General features: G+C 36.1%; 1 protein-coding gene across 2 annotated transcripts; it reads right to left on the reverse strand.

Annotated features, from left to right (window-relative positions):
• Positions 1-289: 289 nt before the first annotated feature.
• On the reverse strand, positions 290-15,903 carry lhfpl2b (LHFPL tetraspan subfamily member 2b). 2 transcript variants are annotated; one of them, XM_087251889.1, is made up of 4 exons: positions 15,823-15,903; positions 15,569-15,715; positions 7,954-8,545; positions 290-1,133 (listed from the first exon to the last, which is right to left on the reverse strand). In XM_087251889.1, the coding sequence occupies exons 3-4, from the start codon at positions 8,360-8,362 to the stop codon at positions 877-879; spliced, it is 666 nt and encodes a 221-aa protein (XP_087108015.1). In that variant the 5' UTR covers positions 8,363-8,545; positions 15,569-15,715; positions 15,823-15,903; the 3' UTR covers positions 290-876.
• Positions 15,904-17,885: the final 1,982 nt, after the last annotated feature.

Here is a 17,885-nt window from a genome sequence, read left to right on the forward strand (position 1 = left end):
TAAGCCGAAAAGAAAATGAATGATTGGGACGGTTTTGGTGCTTCACACCTTTATATTGATTTTTTTGTTGTTTGTAAGGTGTAGGATTTAGAATAAAAGTTATTTGTAAAATGTTTTCTCTATTTAAAAACAATAAATTAGGTCAGTAGTAAAAGATGACTTAACTTCCATTTAGCTTTGGAATTACCTTTTAGAATTTTTCTGACCTGGTACTTGATCTTGTTAAATGTGCACTTCCTTCCTGTATGTATAGTATACATGCGAGTGGCCAAGAATGCAAGTGTTGACATTGGGTCAGGCCGTTTATTTTCCATAAGTCATTGCAGAAAGATGATGAAAAAGAAAACATTTTGCACCATACAAAAAAAAGAAATCCAGCTAACCATTAATGGACTGCTTGCAGTCAACATGCATAAGCCAGACAGCACCTCAGATGGCTAAACAAAGAATAATTTGTTATTTTTTAGAAAGATAAGGTTTATCACAGAGAACAATTATTTTGGTAATATCTTTCAGAGACTCAGCATACAATTTCATTAACAAAACTGGTTACATTAATTTTTCTATTTGTTAGTAAAAAGTAAAATCTAGTAACAAATCAATCAAAATAGCGATACAATGCATTTGCTTTTAAACGCAATGTAAAAAAAAATAATTTGTTAGTTTCAAAGTTTTTTTCATAGAAATAATTTGATGTGTATACTTTGAAATACAGCAATAGGATGACAAAAATCAAAAAAACCAAATAAGTTTGTTGAGTTTTGTAAAGACCTACAGTAGGTCTGAACTACATTCCCATTTATGCACCAGTCATTTCCATCAGTAAACATGGGACATAAATTATTCTCTTTGGTTTTAGTGGTTTGTTTTCACATCTCACAGCACACAAATCAGACTCCGGCCCTCCTCAATCTCATCCTGCACCTTGTCGCTGGAGGTGGCGATCTCAGCCTGGGCTGAAAACATAGCACAGATGAAAGTGAGCACTGTGCCTCCTATGGCTGTGTAAAAGGCCCAGCCCAGAGAACACAAGCCCACTTTATATGCGGAAGCATCTGGACCACAGTAATCAACCACCTTCTTTGAGCCCCAGCCTGCAGGATAGAGCATCAGACCTAGGATAAGGAACAGACCTGCAAAAGGTAGAAAAAGACTGATGTAAGTACTATACAAGAACAACCATTGCAAACGAACAGAAACAGAAACATGGATGTCTAAAAATGGCGAGGCAACCTATAATTGTAAACAACAGTTTGTATGGTTGGCAGATTGTTATATGGATGTTATATGGACAGTGGGGACAGAATTAGGAAATAATTAAAGTCTTTTCTCAATAAGATCAAACACTTGGGTGGATTCCAATTGACCTTTCGATTGAAAACTATTGTTTCAGGTGTGCTGTGGACTATTTCATTTGCATACAAAAAGTTTCAATTAAATAATTTATTTATAGACAAATTCTCATGAAAATGAAATGAAAATTCTCATCACTATTTACTCGCCCTCATTTTATTATAAACCCATAAGACTTCTGTGCATTCTTTAAAACATAAATAAAGATATTATTATTAAATTGTACTGCATTGTATGAAATTTTCATCACTAGAGGGTGCATATTTACAACAAACAAAGGTATAGTTTGATGACAATTAGGGCTCTATTTTAATGATCTAGGCACAAAGTCTGAAGCACATGGCGCAAAAGCATTAAGGGCTTATCCTAATCCACTTTTGCTATTTTAAGGATGGAATAATACGCTCTGCGCCCTGGCACATGGTCTAACAGGGTTGAGCTTATTCTCCTAATGGGTTATGGGTATGTTTTGAGAATAAACCAATTAGAGTCTCATCTCCTATTCCCTTTGAGAGTCAGTTGCGTCACATTTGCTATTTACTTTGTAAGTGTAAAAACTGAACGCTTCACTAGTAAAAAAAAACAGTTAAACAGACCACCTGCAGCTCAAGGATAAAGAATGAGCCTCCTTTTTTCTGCCTTTACTTTTACCTTCTCTTTTGTGGATAAAGAAACGGTTTTACACACAGACATCCATTAGCCTACCTAAATAATTTCATTTGCTAAGTGCCAAGATTCAATTCAAAACTATTTCTAAATTCAGTTCTAATATTCAGCAAACTAATAAATCAGCAATAATAACGAAGTGTGGTCAAACACTGAGTGATATCCAAACACATGTCCTAAGCCTCATATGGTCCAAAACCTGACAGGTGGAGAAATCTAAGTTTGTTTTTAATAAAACTAATATAAATATGCAAATAATAAATACTAATAATAATCATTCATTTTCTTGTCGGCTTAGTCCCTTTATTAATCTGGGGTTGCCACAGCGGAATGAACCGCCAACTTATCCAGCAAGTATCCAGCCGCTACCCATCTCTGGGAAACATCCACACACACATTCACACACACACTCATACACTACGGAAAATTTAGCCTACCCAATTCACCTGTACCGCATGTCTTTGGACTGTGGGGGAAACCGGAGCACCCAGGGGAAACCCACGCGAACGCAGGTAGAACAAGCAAACTCCAAACAGAAACGCCAATCGAGCCGAGGCTTGAACCAGCGACCTTCTTGCTGTAAGGCGACAACACTACCTACTGCGCCACTGCTTCGCCCACTTCTAATAATAATAATGACATTATACAAAAGTAAGTTGTAATAAATAAACAAATCAGTAGTTTTCATATTTATGTAGAAAGTAATAATTTTTGTAATATTTTAATCCTTTAATTCTTTTTAATTTGTAAAGATATGTTTGTATTGCTGTACATCCTGCGTGTTTTAAGCAATGTGGTAGCGAGGCGCATGTGCTCTGTGTTGGACTTTAGACCTGCTTTCAGCTGCTTTCAACTGCTTTTTAATTGCTTAAGTTCCTCAAAGCAATCCGCCAACAATGCGCCTTAACACACCTCTTTTCTAGACCCAAACAGTCATGAGTCCACAAACTGGCATGAATGCATTTGCTTTTTAAAATTAAGGTTAGATTGGTATGAAATTAGTAACGTGCCAGGGCAAACGTCTTGCGCCTTATTGTGCCGGGTGTATAAAAGGGCCCCTAGTGTGGAATCATGGGAATTGTCTTAATTATATCCTACGTGACTCCTACAGATACCATGTTCATAGATGGGCTAAAGTATTCATAACTTATTATCATGGTAGTATCTAGCAGAGTAAGGCCAAAGGCTAGCGAAGACAAATGAGAATGCTGAAGCAATTGCTGAATGAGAGATGAATGCAATGCAACATAAACAGTCACAGTCAACCACTAGGGAAAGCAACACTATGCTATGCTAGTTTGACGGCCAAATAGTGTAAATAAAAAAAGAAAATTAAACACAGAGAGTCTCAGAACATCAGAACAGAATTTGACTTAGAATGTCACCAGTTTAACAATGATTTGATCAGCTGTAGTTTAAAATTACGCTGAGTTTTTCTCCTCTAAGGGCTTATTATGCTGTCTCTATCACCATCTTGTGGATGGACAATATCAACCGTCTTTGCTTTGCTCAATGACAGGCTGATGGATGCTGATGTGCTGTATCTCCGAAATTATAAATTTTTAAATAGGCACTATCCCTAAAAAATCCATTTGAATAAAGCTGTTTAATCAGTAATACAAAACAGTAATACAAAACAGTTTTGTTCCTAATGTACTGTTAATTATTTTAAGACTGATTATTATTATAATTGCTCAAAAATACAAACTGATTTCCACTTGCTTTCCTAAGAAAACCCAGCAGATATCATCATCAGATAACATCAATTCTTTACAACATAAAAGTTTTCCCTGTAATGGCTGAGGGTGAGCCATGAGTCAAGTTTCTAGTTCAGTGTCATTTTCCACTCTTCTAATAAGCTATGTGATTACGCTTTAAATAGACACTGTATTAGCCTTAATATGTGATTTAATTATTATATTACTGTTTAAAAGGCAAGAACGCTTGCTGATTTAATCTTCATACCAAACAGAGCCGGTCACTGTGATCCCTCAATTTTATCCCGTGTTCTTGCTCTAAATAGGCAAGTGAGATCCTGTCTCTGAAGTCATGCTGAAGTCATGCTCCTGCTATTCACAAATTACTCAATCACCATGTTGTAAATCTTTCAATAAAATTATACAAGAGCTCCGTACTTTGCTTGTACCTGTTGTTGGTCTTGGTCTTCAATAAAATAAGCCACACTATTTTTATTGCACCACAATGCTTTATTGTTCTAGTGTTCCCAGACATGACTGCAAGTAGGAGCTTTATCATGACCGATCTGTTATTTCATGGTCTTTTGACTGAGAAGGTCCTGCCACAGTCAACATTACCACTTTTGTTCCTTTGAGCTGGTTTGGGAAATGGTAATGAAAGAAGATTTGGAACCCTGAGGCCAGATTCACAATGCATTCAAGTCAGCATGGAATGAAATTCACCCTAGCCTACTTCCCATACTAACTGGCCAATATATTAGGTACATCTGATCAACTGCTTGTTGATGCAGATGAATAATTATCCAATCACATTTAAGCAACTCAGTGCATTTAGGGATGTTGTTGTGGTCAAGACAACCTGCTTAAAATCTGATTGAAATCAAAATGAACAATTGTATCTGTGCACTTCATTATTTTGTAAAAAAATATATATAATTTGTCCTCATAATCTTTTATCAAATGCCCAACCTTCTATTGAATTGACTTTTCTTCATTTCTGGTCACATGGAAGGCTATTATGTTGTGCCTCATTTTTGCCCTGTTTTGTCCATTCATCAATCTTCCTTCATTTTGTTAGCGGCACCCATCTACCAATGATGCAAGCGGTTCGCAAAGGATGAGATCATAAACCAGACTTAATTATTTTCTCTCATTTTAGGACCATTTCACTTCAGTCACAATATAGGACAATCTTAACTTCCATTTCATGGTGACTTTAAGTTAAAACTGAGCATCAGAACGGGAAAGAAAAGTAATTTTTGTGACTTTGACCATAGCATAGTTGTTTGTGCCAAACAGGCTAGTCTGAGTATTTCAGAAACTTCTGATTCGCTGGCATTATCATACACAATCATATTTAAAATTTACAAAGAATAGTCAGAATGAATGGCTCATTAAAGCCACGGTTTGCAGAAGAGCATCACTAAACACTCAAAATATACAACCTTGAAGCAGATAAGCTACAGCAGCAGGAGAAGATAACAATGTTGACACTCCTGTCAGGTAATAACAGCAAACTGAGGCTATAATTCACACTGGCTCAACAAAATGGACAATAAAAGACTTGTCTGGTGAGTCTCTATTTCTGCGGCAACATTTGGATCCACCTTGTCTTTTATCAACTGCTCAGGCTGGTTGTTCTTGTAGAAAAGTATATATAAAATTTTCTTGTCAAGCTTTTCAACCCCCAATTTGGAGATTCGCATCATGTATAATAATACAAATCTGTAGAAGCTGTTTGATTCTGTCATGTCATGGGCCAAAATTTATAAAGCAGGGGGAACAAAGTCTGTTCCTGGAGACGTATCTTCCTGCAGATTTCAGTTCCTGGATCAGGATCAAACAGGGTCGGTAGCTGTGTTTCTATCCAAAGATTTATTCATAAAACTGTAATACTGCATAAAACACTTGCAAACAAAGCACCATTTCCATTCAATCAGATCATCACTTACTGATAAACTGGGATTAAATTTCATTCATTTTTCTTTGGCTGAGTCCCTTTATTCTTCAGAGGTCGCCATAGCGGGATGAACCACCAACTTAATCAGCATATGCTTTACACATGCAAGTGCCCTTCCAGCTGCAACTTAGCATCGGGAAACATCCATACACATTCAAACACTACAGCCAATTTAGTTTATTCAATTCACCTATAGCACATGTGTTTGAAATATGAGGGAACCCGGAACACCCACACAAACACGTGGAGAACATGGAAACTACACTGAAAAAAGAGTGCACAAATGTGTATATTCAAAGATGATTGCTTGGATTTACTCGATTTTTTTACGTTAAGTGGTTGTAAACAATTTATTTGTGTTGAATTTAAACAAACAAATTAAGTTTAATAATGTTCTACTTAATTTGTTTGTTTAAATTCAACACAAATAAATTGTTTACAACCACTTAACGTAAAAAAATCGAGTAAATCCAAGGAATCATCTTTGAATATTTTTTTCAGTGAACACACAGAAATGCCAACTGGCCCAGTCGGGATTCGAACCAGCGACCTTCTTGCTGTGAGGTGACAGTGCTAACAACTGAGCCACCTTTGCGCCAGATTAAAAAAAAAAAAAAAAAAAAAGTTATTTGCTGCGACAATGAGGACCTTTTTTCTCATATAATAAATTACCTTTGCCCCAGACAAAGCTGACATGCAATGAACGTGCAGGCTCTTGGAGGCCCAAGACATTTCACACAACAAAATGTTTTTCATGTTTAAAAAAAAAAAAAAAAACATTAGTTTTTTTTTTACTTTATGTCTTATCTTACCTTTAAGTCCATCTTCTAATATTGATCAAAGCAGGGAAAATCTTTCACAATTTCTGTTTTAAAACCTTTAAACTAACTTCATTTTTTTAATTTGTTTATTAGAAGATATTTTTTTCTTTTACCTGCTTGAATTAGTGGAGCTGACCTGAATAGATCAGGCTTCAACAGTCATAGACATTTACAGTAGCTGTTTATTCTTGTCTATTGGAAGAAATGCGCCAATAGCCTTTTTAGTACAGAGTAGCGCTCCTTTGAAATGAATATGGGACCAAGGTGCAGTGCTGTGTATATCCACCTTTTTGATCTAAATGGTACATAAGGTTGTTATATTTAATAATTTAGGGTGGACAGTATGCACATTGAGGTGCAAACATTGTTATATTATCAGAAACTCTTATAAGTACTTCAAAAACTCGACGTTACTTTAATTAGCAGACAATAATACACATTTCTTGCACCGCAGCATCTTGTAGTCATATTTAATTGACATTTTCACTGGTTTTATTCAACAAAACTAGCATAAGCCTAGTATTTAGTGCAATTTGGTGCTACTTTGCCTTCTGGTCAATGCAGTAAGTGACTGTATTATCATCAATAAACTGACTAGCACAAAAAAAAAAAAAACGAATCTTCCCTTTAAAATGTTATGATTTAAGCTTTGTTTTCTTTGTCAGCTCATTAATACACCCATACGCTGCGCAAACGTCCACCATCTTCTGATTGGCATTAGTCTTGACTAGTGCGGTTGACATTTGTCCTGGGAACACTGTACAAATGTGGCGGCACTATTGACGCATACTCAGGGTCCGTATGCGATATCTAGTGTATATATCTATGTTCAACTGTGACATTTGAATTAAAGTGAACTGAATGGGTTTTAATTACTGTAAAGTAGGACTACACCAGCTTTCTAACACTACTCTCCTGCCTGCCTGTTTTGCTGGAATGAACACAAAGGAATAAGTTTTGAAAAAAATAAAAACTTGTAACCATACTTTGATAGTATTTGTTTTTTCCCCTAATATGGAAGTGGTTACCGGTTTCCACATGTACTTTTTAGTGTTCAACAGAATAAAGAAAGTTTAGAACCACATGAGGGTCGGTTTTCATTTTTAAGGGTGAGCTTTCCATTTAACAAAGTTTTATACACGTTTGCGAGAATTTGAGACACGGAAATAACATTTCCATAATGGCCGTAATATTTAGACTGTCTTTTCTGTAATAAGATGATGAGGGTGTTGAAGTTCATAATTAGATAGCGTGGTCTTTGAGGTCACCAGAGGAATGTCAAACTCTTGAAGCTGTGAGCTCAGAGCAATCTGGGGGGAGCTTCAGTGTCTCTCTTACACACACACTCCCTAATTTTCTGTGTTTAGTTGATTGTGGGTGAAAGCTAAAGATGACCACCAACCGCCACCACAAAGAGTCTGAGAAAGTAGAGCAACAGTAGACTTTCCCATCTTACCTGCTATTCCCTGAAGAAGGCCACACACATTGAATATGCTCTTCTTCAAGATACTCTGGAAGCACATGCTGAAAACTGAAAGGATGCCCACTACGGAAAGGAGGAAGATTCCGATGACTAGAAATATAACAGTTGCTTGCCAGAAGCCACTAGCTATTTCCATGAAGTCTGTGGCGTAGGGCCCACACTGGACCACCTTCTGCTGTGCCACCTTGAGGCAGCGGTTATAAATACCCAGGGTGCGCTGGTCACTGCGGTGGGAAGCGGTCACGGTGAAGTTTAATTCAGATCCTTCTGAATATCCCACGAGCCATTCAGCGCTCATGAATGCCACCAGCTCAGCAAATGCCACCACAATACTCATCAAGGTCCATAACATGGAGCGGCATGTGACTATGACGTGACACATTGTGAAGAACCTTGATGCAGGCACTTGAGGGGAATCGGCTTCTTCTGTGTTGAGGTCAAGTGGCACGTCAGTGAAGGTCCATTGGTTTTATCATAACAGCTGAATCAGATTTCTTCAAATTGCACTACAGAAGAACTCCTGATCTCTTGGCACGTCCTGAAAGTATCCATGTGCTGACCAAACCTATGATAAGAGAAAAGAAACATTTTTTTATGAGGAAGTTTTAATCAATAGCATAGATCTACATGTAGGTTGACTGCTGTGAATCAGCAAGCTAACCTCTGTACAAAGAACAAGACAGTGGCTGCATCCAAAATTGTCTACTACTCAGTAGGTCCTGCATTTGAATTTAGCGTACTTCTTGACCGTTAGAGAAGAACGCTCTATACAATATAAAAGTTAGTAGTATAAATGGATCTCGGAAGTACTACATCCACCATTTTGTCATGATCATGTGATCTACCCGCGTCAGTTGCATCACTTCATTCTTATTCATGAATTCTCTCACAAAGCATCATGGGATAGCGAAGCATGCATTGGATACTCACTTCAGAATCTTACCAGAGGCAGTAAGGCATACTTCTTCTCTTCTTACATACTGTGAATTCAGACCTACTACTCGGCTCCCATGCTGTTTTTAGCGTACTATATAGTATGGAAGTATGCGATTTCAGTTGCAGCCAATTAGATTTTGAGCAGGTTTTTGAATTTACACACCTTTGTGTAAAATGTTTAAATGGCAACAGTGTAGTCAAAAATAGAAACGTTTTTCCCTTGTGTTTTTAAAACGTGTCACATATATAAGGCCTAACTTCCACTCGGGACACTTGATCCTAATTGTGTTTTCAAAATCCACCACACTTTTTAGGATTTTTACAACACAGGCTCATTCTGAAAACTTAGTCCAGAAATGAGGTAAGATAAAAACAGAATCCAAAAAATAAAATTAACGAGTGAACAACAGGGTGAGAATGTGGTAAAAATCAGACAACGGCTTTTCTTTTTCTGGACGACTTTTGTAAACTGTCGGTTGAGTTTAGCGAAGTACTTCGCAGTCTCCAGAAACGTCCACGGGACTGCGCTTTCAGAATGAGCCTCGGTTGGATTTTTAGCCACGTGTCATTATCGCCATAGAAAAAGGCAGAACACAGAAAGATTGTGCATTCCTGCTCTGAAAATAACTTTTTAAAAAGTTCTAATGAACAGGTAATATGGTTGAAACAATTGTTTCAAACTGAGATGAAATGGCAAGCAGCATCAGATGAATGCAATGTCAACATGGAAAAAAAAAAAGAAGTTGGAAATTCAGTATATTAGCTCAGTTTAGTGTAATCGCATTTTCTGTCAGACAGAATATGCCTCCACTGTTGATGCTAGTCTATTCATTCATTCATTTTCCTTCGGTTTAGTCTCTATTTCAGAGGTAGCCATTCTACTATGACATACAAGTATTCCAGCATATGTTTTACGCAGTGGATGCCCTTCCAGCCACAACCCAGCACTGGTAAAACACCCACACACACCCTCATTCACACTTATACACTACAGACAATTTAATTATTTAATTAACGTATAGCGCATGTGTTTGGACGGTGGGGAAAACCGAAACCCTCTGAGAAAACCCACGCCAACACAGGGGGTACATGCAAACTCCACACAGAAATGACAACTAAACCAGCCAGGACTGAAACCAGAGACCTTCTTGCTGAGAGACTTTTGCTAGTCTAATGTTTATAAATTTGTAATTAACAAAAGGAATGTATTTTTTTCATTAACTAAAGATGGCTGTTGTTTATACATGAAAGATGAATAATACAATAATAATCAACATTTTCATATAATTTGTTTACATGATAATTTGTTTACATGACAACACATAACAATTCAACACACACAGTTCTTAAAAGTTTATGTCATCCTCTTTTTTGTACAATTTTAAGTTAGTTTTAAATTTAATGTGTTTAAATCTGATTATTTCTGCCTTGCACTTTGCATCACCACAGTACACAGGTCAGGTAATTGCAGTTATTTATATTAACAAAATATCCCCCTCATTTTGACACCCCCACTCACCCCCAAACTTTTCGATTAAAGTTAAAGCCTTGCATATACATGACCACGAACCATTTTTCCCCACAGATCTGTTTTGGGCTTTTTAAACACTTCACCTCTGTATCTTTAAGATCAAACTTCATTTTAAATAAAAATGGACAAACCATCAAGAAAAACATCATGAAGAAAATGAAACAATCGCTGTGGTATAAGAGATCATACAAAAACTGCAGAGATTCATGCGAATTAGCTACCAATTCAACAAAATTAACAATAACCAGTTACTGTTCCATGAGACAAATAAATTCCATGAGATTAACATGCACAAATTCATATACATGACCCACCAATTCTATATGATAGTATGATATTGTGTTGGCTGAGTTATTTTCACATTCAATGAAATTACAGAAATCACTTTTCACAAATAATTTTTCCTTTTTTTAATGATTATTGTTTTGTGAGTACTTAAAATACAGTCAGTTTGCTCGATTCGAGTCATAAATCTACTAATTGCTGATCTGTCTGGATTGTTGTGTTTAAGTTTTGTTAATATAATACAGTGGGGGAAATAGGTATTCAACACGTCATGTTTTTCCTGAGAATAACATTTCTAAATGAGCTGTTGACATGGAATTGAACCAGATTTTGGTAAGAACCCAAACAATACAAACATAAAAATAAAACAAAAACAAAAAAAATTGAAAACATTGTAATGTGTAATAACAATGGAATGCCACAAGGAGAATGTACTAAACTACTGAAATGTAATTAATACTTTATATAAAAGTCTTTTTTTGGTGATGGAAGCTTAAAGATGCCTCTCATATGGAGAATGAAATCACATGCATTGTTCAGGTGTGAGTTTTTTACAGACTTCAACAGAGTGTCAAAATCTTGATGGTCTCTTTATCAAATCTAATCTTAATTTTGTATTTTCTATTGGATTCAAGTCAGGTGACTGGCCGAGCCATTCTACAGCTTGATTTTCTTTCTTTGAAATAATTTGAGAGTTTCCTTGTCTTTGTTTTGGATTATTGTCTTGTCGAAATGTCCACTCTCGTTTCATCTTCATCATTCTGGTAATGTAGATGTTGGACTGAAGCAGCTAATATTAATTTACAATGATGAAGGGCAGAGGGTTGCTGAATAACTAGTTGTGGGTAGCACAATAGCCTCACAGCAAGAAGGTCGCTGGTTCGAGCCCCAGCTGGATCAGCTGGCCTTTCTATGTGGAGTTTTTTTGTTCTCCCCGTGTTCACGTGGGTTGTCTGCAGGTGCTCCGGTTTACCCCACAAGTCCAAAAACATGCACTATGGGTGAATTCGGTAAGCTAAATTTGCAGTGGTGTATAAGTGTGAATGAGGGTGCATCTAAGGGTTTCTAAGGGATGGGTTGCAGCTGGAAGGGCATCTGCTGCGTAAAACATATGCTGGATAAGTTGGTGGTTCATTCCGCTGTGGCAACCCTTGATTAATGTATAGACTAAGCCAAAAATAAAATGAATGAATATGGATTTATTTGGTTGTTACCATCATCCAGTGAAAATTTCAAGTCAACAGCATTTTTTTGTGTGTGAAAAAGAAAACGGTGACATTTTGAATACTCATTTCCGTCAGAGTCAGATTACAAGTCAAGTACAAGTTTACAGGTTTGAAAAGGCAATGCATACCTAAAATATTTAAGATTAGCAAGACAAGACATTGAAAAAGAAAGTGAGAGGATAATGCTGCAAGCTAAACAAATCTTTCTTAGGTCTGTGTTATGACAAGTCCTTATACTGTGATACCGCAAGATTGTGTAAGTAAAAAATGTCTGTTTGTACAGGCAAGTGAGCTGGTAACGAAACAAATTCTAAATCCCAATGCAATCCTAATATAAACACAAGAAAGGGGTGACGTTACAGATTGAACAAATCCTAGTTTAAGTAAACTGAGGCTGAGAACATGATGGCAAGTAAGGGTATCTTAAAACCCTCAATGACAGCGCTGGGAAAACAGGTGATATACGAATTTATAGAATGATTGAGTTCAGTGTTACGTCAGGCCAGAGCCTTTATCAGTTAACACTAAACTGACAGGTTACCAGAGCAATATGTCATGTCGTTGTGTCTTATAGGAAATCTATATGGGTGAAAAGTAACTAGCCAATATTTAATGGCCATACAGCAGAACTTCGCCATAGCACAATGTTGATAGTACAGGAATTATCCAGGAAAGGCAGTATTAAAGTGTGAACTTTAATTTTAATGCCTATACAGTTACTTTTCATAGGTTATGCATTGGAAGTGTTTTCCATGTGCAGCTATTTTGTTTCAGTCCTTCAGAATAATTATTTGCTCATGAAGCTCCATTGTGAGCTGTGACAGATTGTTTACCTGAATGGCCAGAATGTTTCAGACCTAAGAAACACAAAGAATGAGCTCACGCTTAATTTAATCACACCACATGATTTCTCCAAAAAAGGAGGCAGCAAACTAAAAGGGAAAGTGCCATGGATTCTTAAGGGGGCTGAAGAATGTCAGAGGCTGCCGCTGTGAGATGAGGACACAAAGGGCTGTCCTGCAGGGGAATTAAAATGCTACTGAAAAGGGATGAGGAGACTCTCTACTTTTGAATGAAGTGAACCCCTAGAAACGGTTGGTGACAGACTTTCAATGGCGTTTAAGTGGTCAAACAGTACCTCCAAAACAGTTTAAACGCTGACAGGAATACTTCAGTCAGTGTAGTCTTGGAATGTGCTACAACATGATAAGGATTGTCCAAAAGTGCTCATTAACCAAACTCAAAGGTCAAAAACAGTGTTGGGGAAAGCTACTTTTAAGTAACTTTTTTTTATTGTAATACATTACAATATTGTGTTACTCTCATAAAGAAAGTAGTTACTTTGTTAATTAGCACTTACTCCTGCTTTTAACATGGGGACATGAGAGCTAAGTCAACAAAAGCTCAACTATGTCTGTCAGCTCCTCAATCTTACTTGAAATGTCAAGGTGATAGAGCGAAGTCAACATAGCTCAACTATGTCTGTCAGCTCCTCAATCGTACTTGAAATGTCAGGGTGATAGAGCGTTTTCTGTAGCAGCTCCAAGGAATGACCATCCAGTGTCCTCAAGAACATCCCCTACCCTAGTTAGAAATGTTAAAAATCCATTTATTTTCTTTAACTTTTAATTATGTGGTCTAAATTGTAACTATTTAAAAAGTAATCTGATTATGTAACTCACATTGTTTGTAATTAATTACTTCCAACACTTTAGAAATCAGTACATTCTGTAACTACATGTAACAAGTTACTGGCTTTACTGAAAGATTGTCATATTTTGGTACAGGATAGCACTCAGATTTTAAGCTGGTCCACCCAACTCAAAACCAATTTAGAGTGAGTCTGTATAAATAAAAAAAAAGAAAATCCTGTATAGGTAGAAATTATGTAAAAGTATGATCATGATGTAATAAGATTATAGTGAACAAGACCTTGGATGCAGTTTCTATTGGTTGAGCCTCCTGTTTTCAAATGATGTTAGAAAACACCACAACATCATCATCGGTATGCAATTGGATCCCAAACGTATTATAGCTGTAACAAGTAGTTTAAGCAAAACCTCGTCAAAAAGTTTATACTGTGTGTATGTGCTTGGCATTGTTTGATCTCTGAAATAGGTATGCATGTTAAATTGTGTTAGTTGAAACTTCTTCAACAACAAAAAAAACACAAAACTTTTTATGTATGTTGCTTGAAAGACCAACACATTTTCAAGCCAAGTAACATTAAATGTGTTTGCCTTTAGATTGTGCAAAAAAAAAAAAAAACATAGGCTCATTTTGAAAACGTAGCCTTAAATACATTTCTGTAGATTGCAAATTATGTAGCCAGAGCTACGTATGGCTGTATTTCGCACTTAAAACAAATGCTACCGTGCGGTATGATGTCGCTTCTTTTCACACTTACCAGCTGACCACTTACCACCGTATGGACGGCTTTCCCAATGTTACCAGTTTGTCTCGTAGCTCGACATGTATGTGGTAAAAATCAGACGAGGGCTTTTCTTTTCTCGATTGCTTTTCAAAACACTGTGGTTGGGTTTAGGGCAGTGGGTGTACAGGTCAATCAGTGCTTTTTAAAACACTATTGGTTGGGTTTAGGGAAGGGGGAGGATGGGGGGAATCAGTCGGCTGCTCAATCAGTAAATCAGTCAGTCGACAGCGGCCTCAGGTGGATTTATGTGAGAACAGCAGGAGCGAATGCCACTCGCGAGAGAAATTTGAGATCTGAAAAAGCGTACACAGTAGCCTCTGGTGGATTTGCGAAAACAAAAGCTGCAAAAAACGTAGCTTCTATGATGTATTTTGCTCTTTCCAGAAATGTATATAGGGGTATGTAATGAGCCTGGGTTGAAAAATGTGATACATCTTGATACATATTGTATATAACTTTCGCATTCACATTTTAAATTACATTTTTGTATACAGTGTCGTAATTTTTTTTGAATGATGTATCATGTAAAGACCAAAGTTCTGTTTAGCTGCTTAACATCAACAAACAGTGTCAATCAACAAAAGTAGCTTGACACTGTAATATTCATTATTACCTCCTCAATCATTTCCTCATTTTTTTACTTTGGAATGGATAAAAGTGTCTAATAATGTAAATGTATATATGTAAAAAACAACAACTGTATAACCATGTTAAATATCACAAAGAGAAAGAAACCTCTCATAGTAATTTATCCTTAATGCATGCAAAACATTATATTACTAGTGTGCATATCTCTAAAGCATACTTCAATTGTACTCTTTACTGTAGTTAGATGTTTTTAGCAGATCTTCTTCAGCAGTCTACCAGTTTCTAAAGTTATTTTCAAGATGATGTTTTCCAAGCAGAGTCTGATAACAGTTACAATATGTTTACCAAAGTCCTTCAAAGTTCAGAGAACCTATTTAAAAGACAAACCAAGGAAGTGAGCTCATCTGGATCTCTATTTTCTTGTTCTGGTCTTCTGAGTGCGGTAAATTGTCTCATCCCACCACAGGAAAAAAAAGTGAATGTCTCTTTTTTCAGCGTGATTTTCGACGATATGAAAACCTAAAATCTACTCGCATGTGTGAAGCAGAGATAATAAACCGCAAGAAACAGTAAACGTTATATTCTTACCTTAACGGTGTTGAATCGGCTGGCTGTTCGCTGATCAGTCTTTAATTTCCTGATCTGGCGAAGCGGATCTTTTCTGTTCTGACGCTAGCCAACACGAGCCAGAAGGGAAGATCCGAGGAAGAAACACTCAGTTTCACATTCAAAGCTCTGGAATACATAGAAAAAACATACAGAAATACGTACAGTACGTTATCGATTACAGATCACAATCTATGTTTGACGCTGTTCACGCAATCATCTCAATTCCAGCCCACTTTAGCTCCTTTCCCATTGTTTCTTCATCACCGCCTCCTTTTGCTCCAGCCCCTCGGCAAGTTACTATGACCCGGAATCCTACATAGCTTATGCAGCTCAAGAGGACAACCGTCTAAGCATGAAACAGATGAACTGTCTTTTTCCCTTTGATGCTTGTCAGGAGAATTTGATTACATTTTATTAGTTCGAGATATTCTCTTTAAAGGTTATTTCCATGGCACATTTTCATTACACAAAAAGTTCTTTATAGTGAAACAAAGTTATTAAATAATGATAATAGGTTATCATCATATGAGTAAAAGTTAATGATAGGTCATTGTTAAAGACGTTCTTCACAGTAAGCGGAAAAAAAAAAATATTTACTACAAGGTTCATTGCATTGAGGATCCAGAAATAGTTGTCCCATGCAGGGGCACATTTGCCCCTGGGCTAAAGCTTCTTGTTTCCTCCTTCTTGTTTAGCTGATTTTGGATCAGCTATGAGAAAAAATAAATGAATAAATAAATATATATATATATATATATATATATATATATATATATATATATATATATATATATATATATATATATATATATATATATATATATATATATATAGTTTGTTTTATTTATTTTTATATGGATTATTCAAACTATTCAATTAAGATCTTATGTTCTCATATGATATACTTAGATTTTCTGTTCACACAAACATCACATTTTAAGATCTTAAGTCTTGTTGTTTTCTTGCTGGCTGTGCAATATTTGAAAATGTTTTTATCATGGACATGAAAATCCTGAGTTCCTGACATCATTTTATACCTGTTTCATAATTGTTAATAATTGCACATTAAGTATTGACGTTTGTGAATTTTATATTTGAATGTGTCTGAATTGTTTATGTTGCAGTTTTACTATCACACATGACAAAAATGAATATAGTATTGACATCATTTAAAATGCAGTAAATCTTTAAACATTTCTTTGTCTTCCAAAAAGCCAGTTATTAAATTAAAAAGTTTTACATTTAGTCAAATTGTCCTATGAAACGACTTAATTAAGTTTAGACCTAATTAATATGATGTAGAATTAAGTTTAGTTGTCCTTTACAATCATTTAAAATGTGCAAAAAGTCCAGTTGAAGTCAGAATTATTAGCCCCCCTTTGATATTTATTTTTCTTTTTTTTTAATATTTCCTAAATGATGTTAAACAGAGCAAGGACATTTTCACAGTCTGATAATATTTTTTGTTCTGGAGAAAGTCTTATTTGTTTTTATCTTGGCTAGAATAAAAGCTGTTTTTAACTTTTTAAACACAATTTTAAGGACAAAATTATTAGCCCCTTTAAGCTATATTTGTTTCGATAGTCTACAGAATAAACCATCGTTAAACAATAACTACCCTAACCTGGTTACACCTTTAAATGTCCCTTTAAGTTGTATTAAAGTGTCTTGAAAAATATCAGGTAAAATAATATTTACTGCCTTCACGGCAAAGATAAAATAAATCAGTTATTAGAAATAAGTTATTAACCCTTGGTGTTCGGGTCCGTGAGACCCGTTTTCAGTTTTTTTAAAAAAAAAAATTAAACAATGAATATTTTTTATAACCTGAAATTTTTTTAGCCTGAAATTTTTTAACCTGAATTTTTTTTAACCTGAAACCTGTCCTGTGAAGAACATAAATCCGAAAAAAAAATTTAATGACCGCATAATGTACCTCCCCCCGCAAATTTACATTACGAACAAGGTGTTCGGGTCCACTGGACCCAAGTCTAATAAACGTCTTGAAAGTGTAGGTCTAGTGTTCCCACACTCTGTCTTCCTCCTTTCTGGTGCTGCTTTCTTCCCCTCCCCCTCCTGCTCCCACACAAAGTTGAAAATTCAACTATCAACACTGTCTGCTCTTACATTCCCGCGCATTTTACCTCACTCTTGCGGGAACCAAGTTTTATTTTCCCATACCCTGTCCCATTTGCGAATTAGGGGCATAATACTATAAATAAGACTTTGCCAGTGTGTAGGAATTCTGACTTCTGTATAAACTGTATAAACTATTCATAATTTCATATAAAGTAAA

The sequence above is a fragment of the Danio rerio genome, chromosome 5 (genome assembly GCF_052040795.2).
Source record: "Danio rerio strain M-AB ecotype USA chromosome 5, GRCz13ab, whole genome shotgun sequence".
Classification (NCBI taxonomy): Eukaryota; Metazoa; Chordata; class Actinopteri; order Cypriniformes; family Danionidae; genus Danio; species Danio rerio.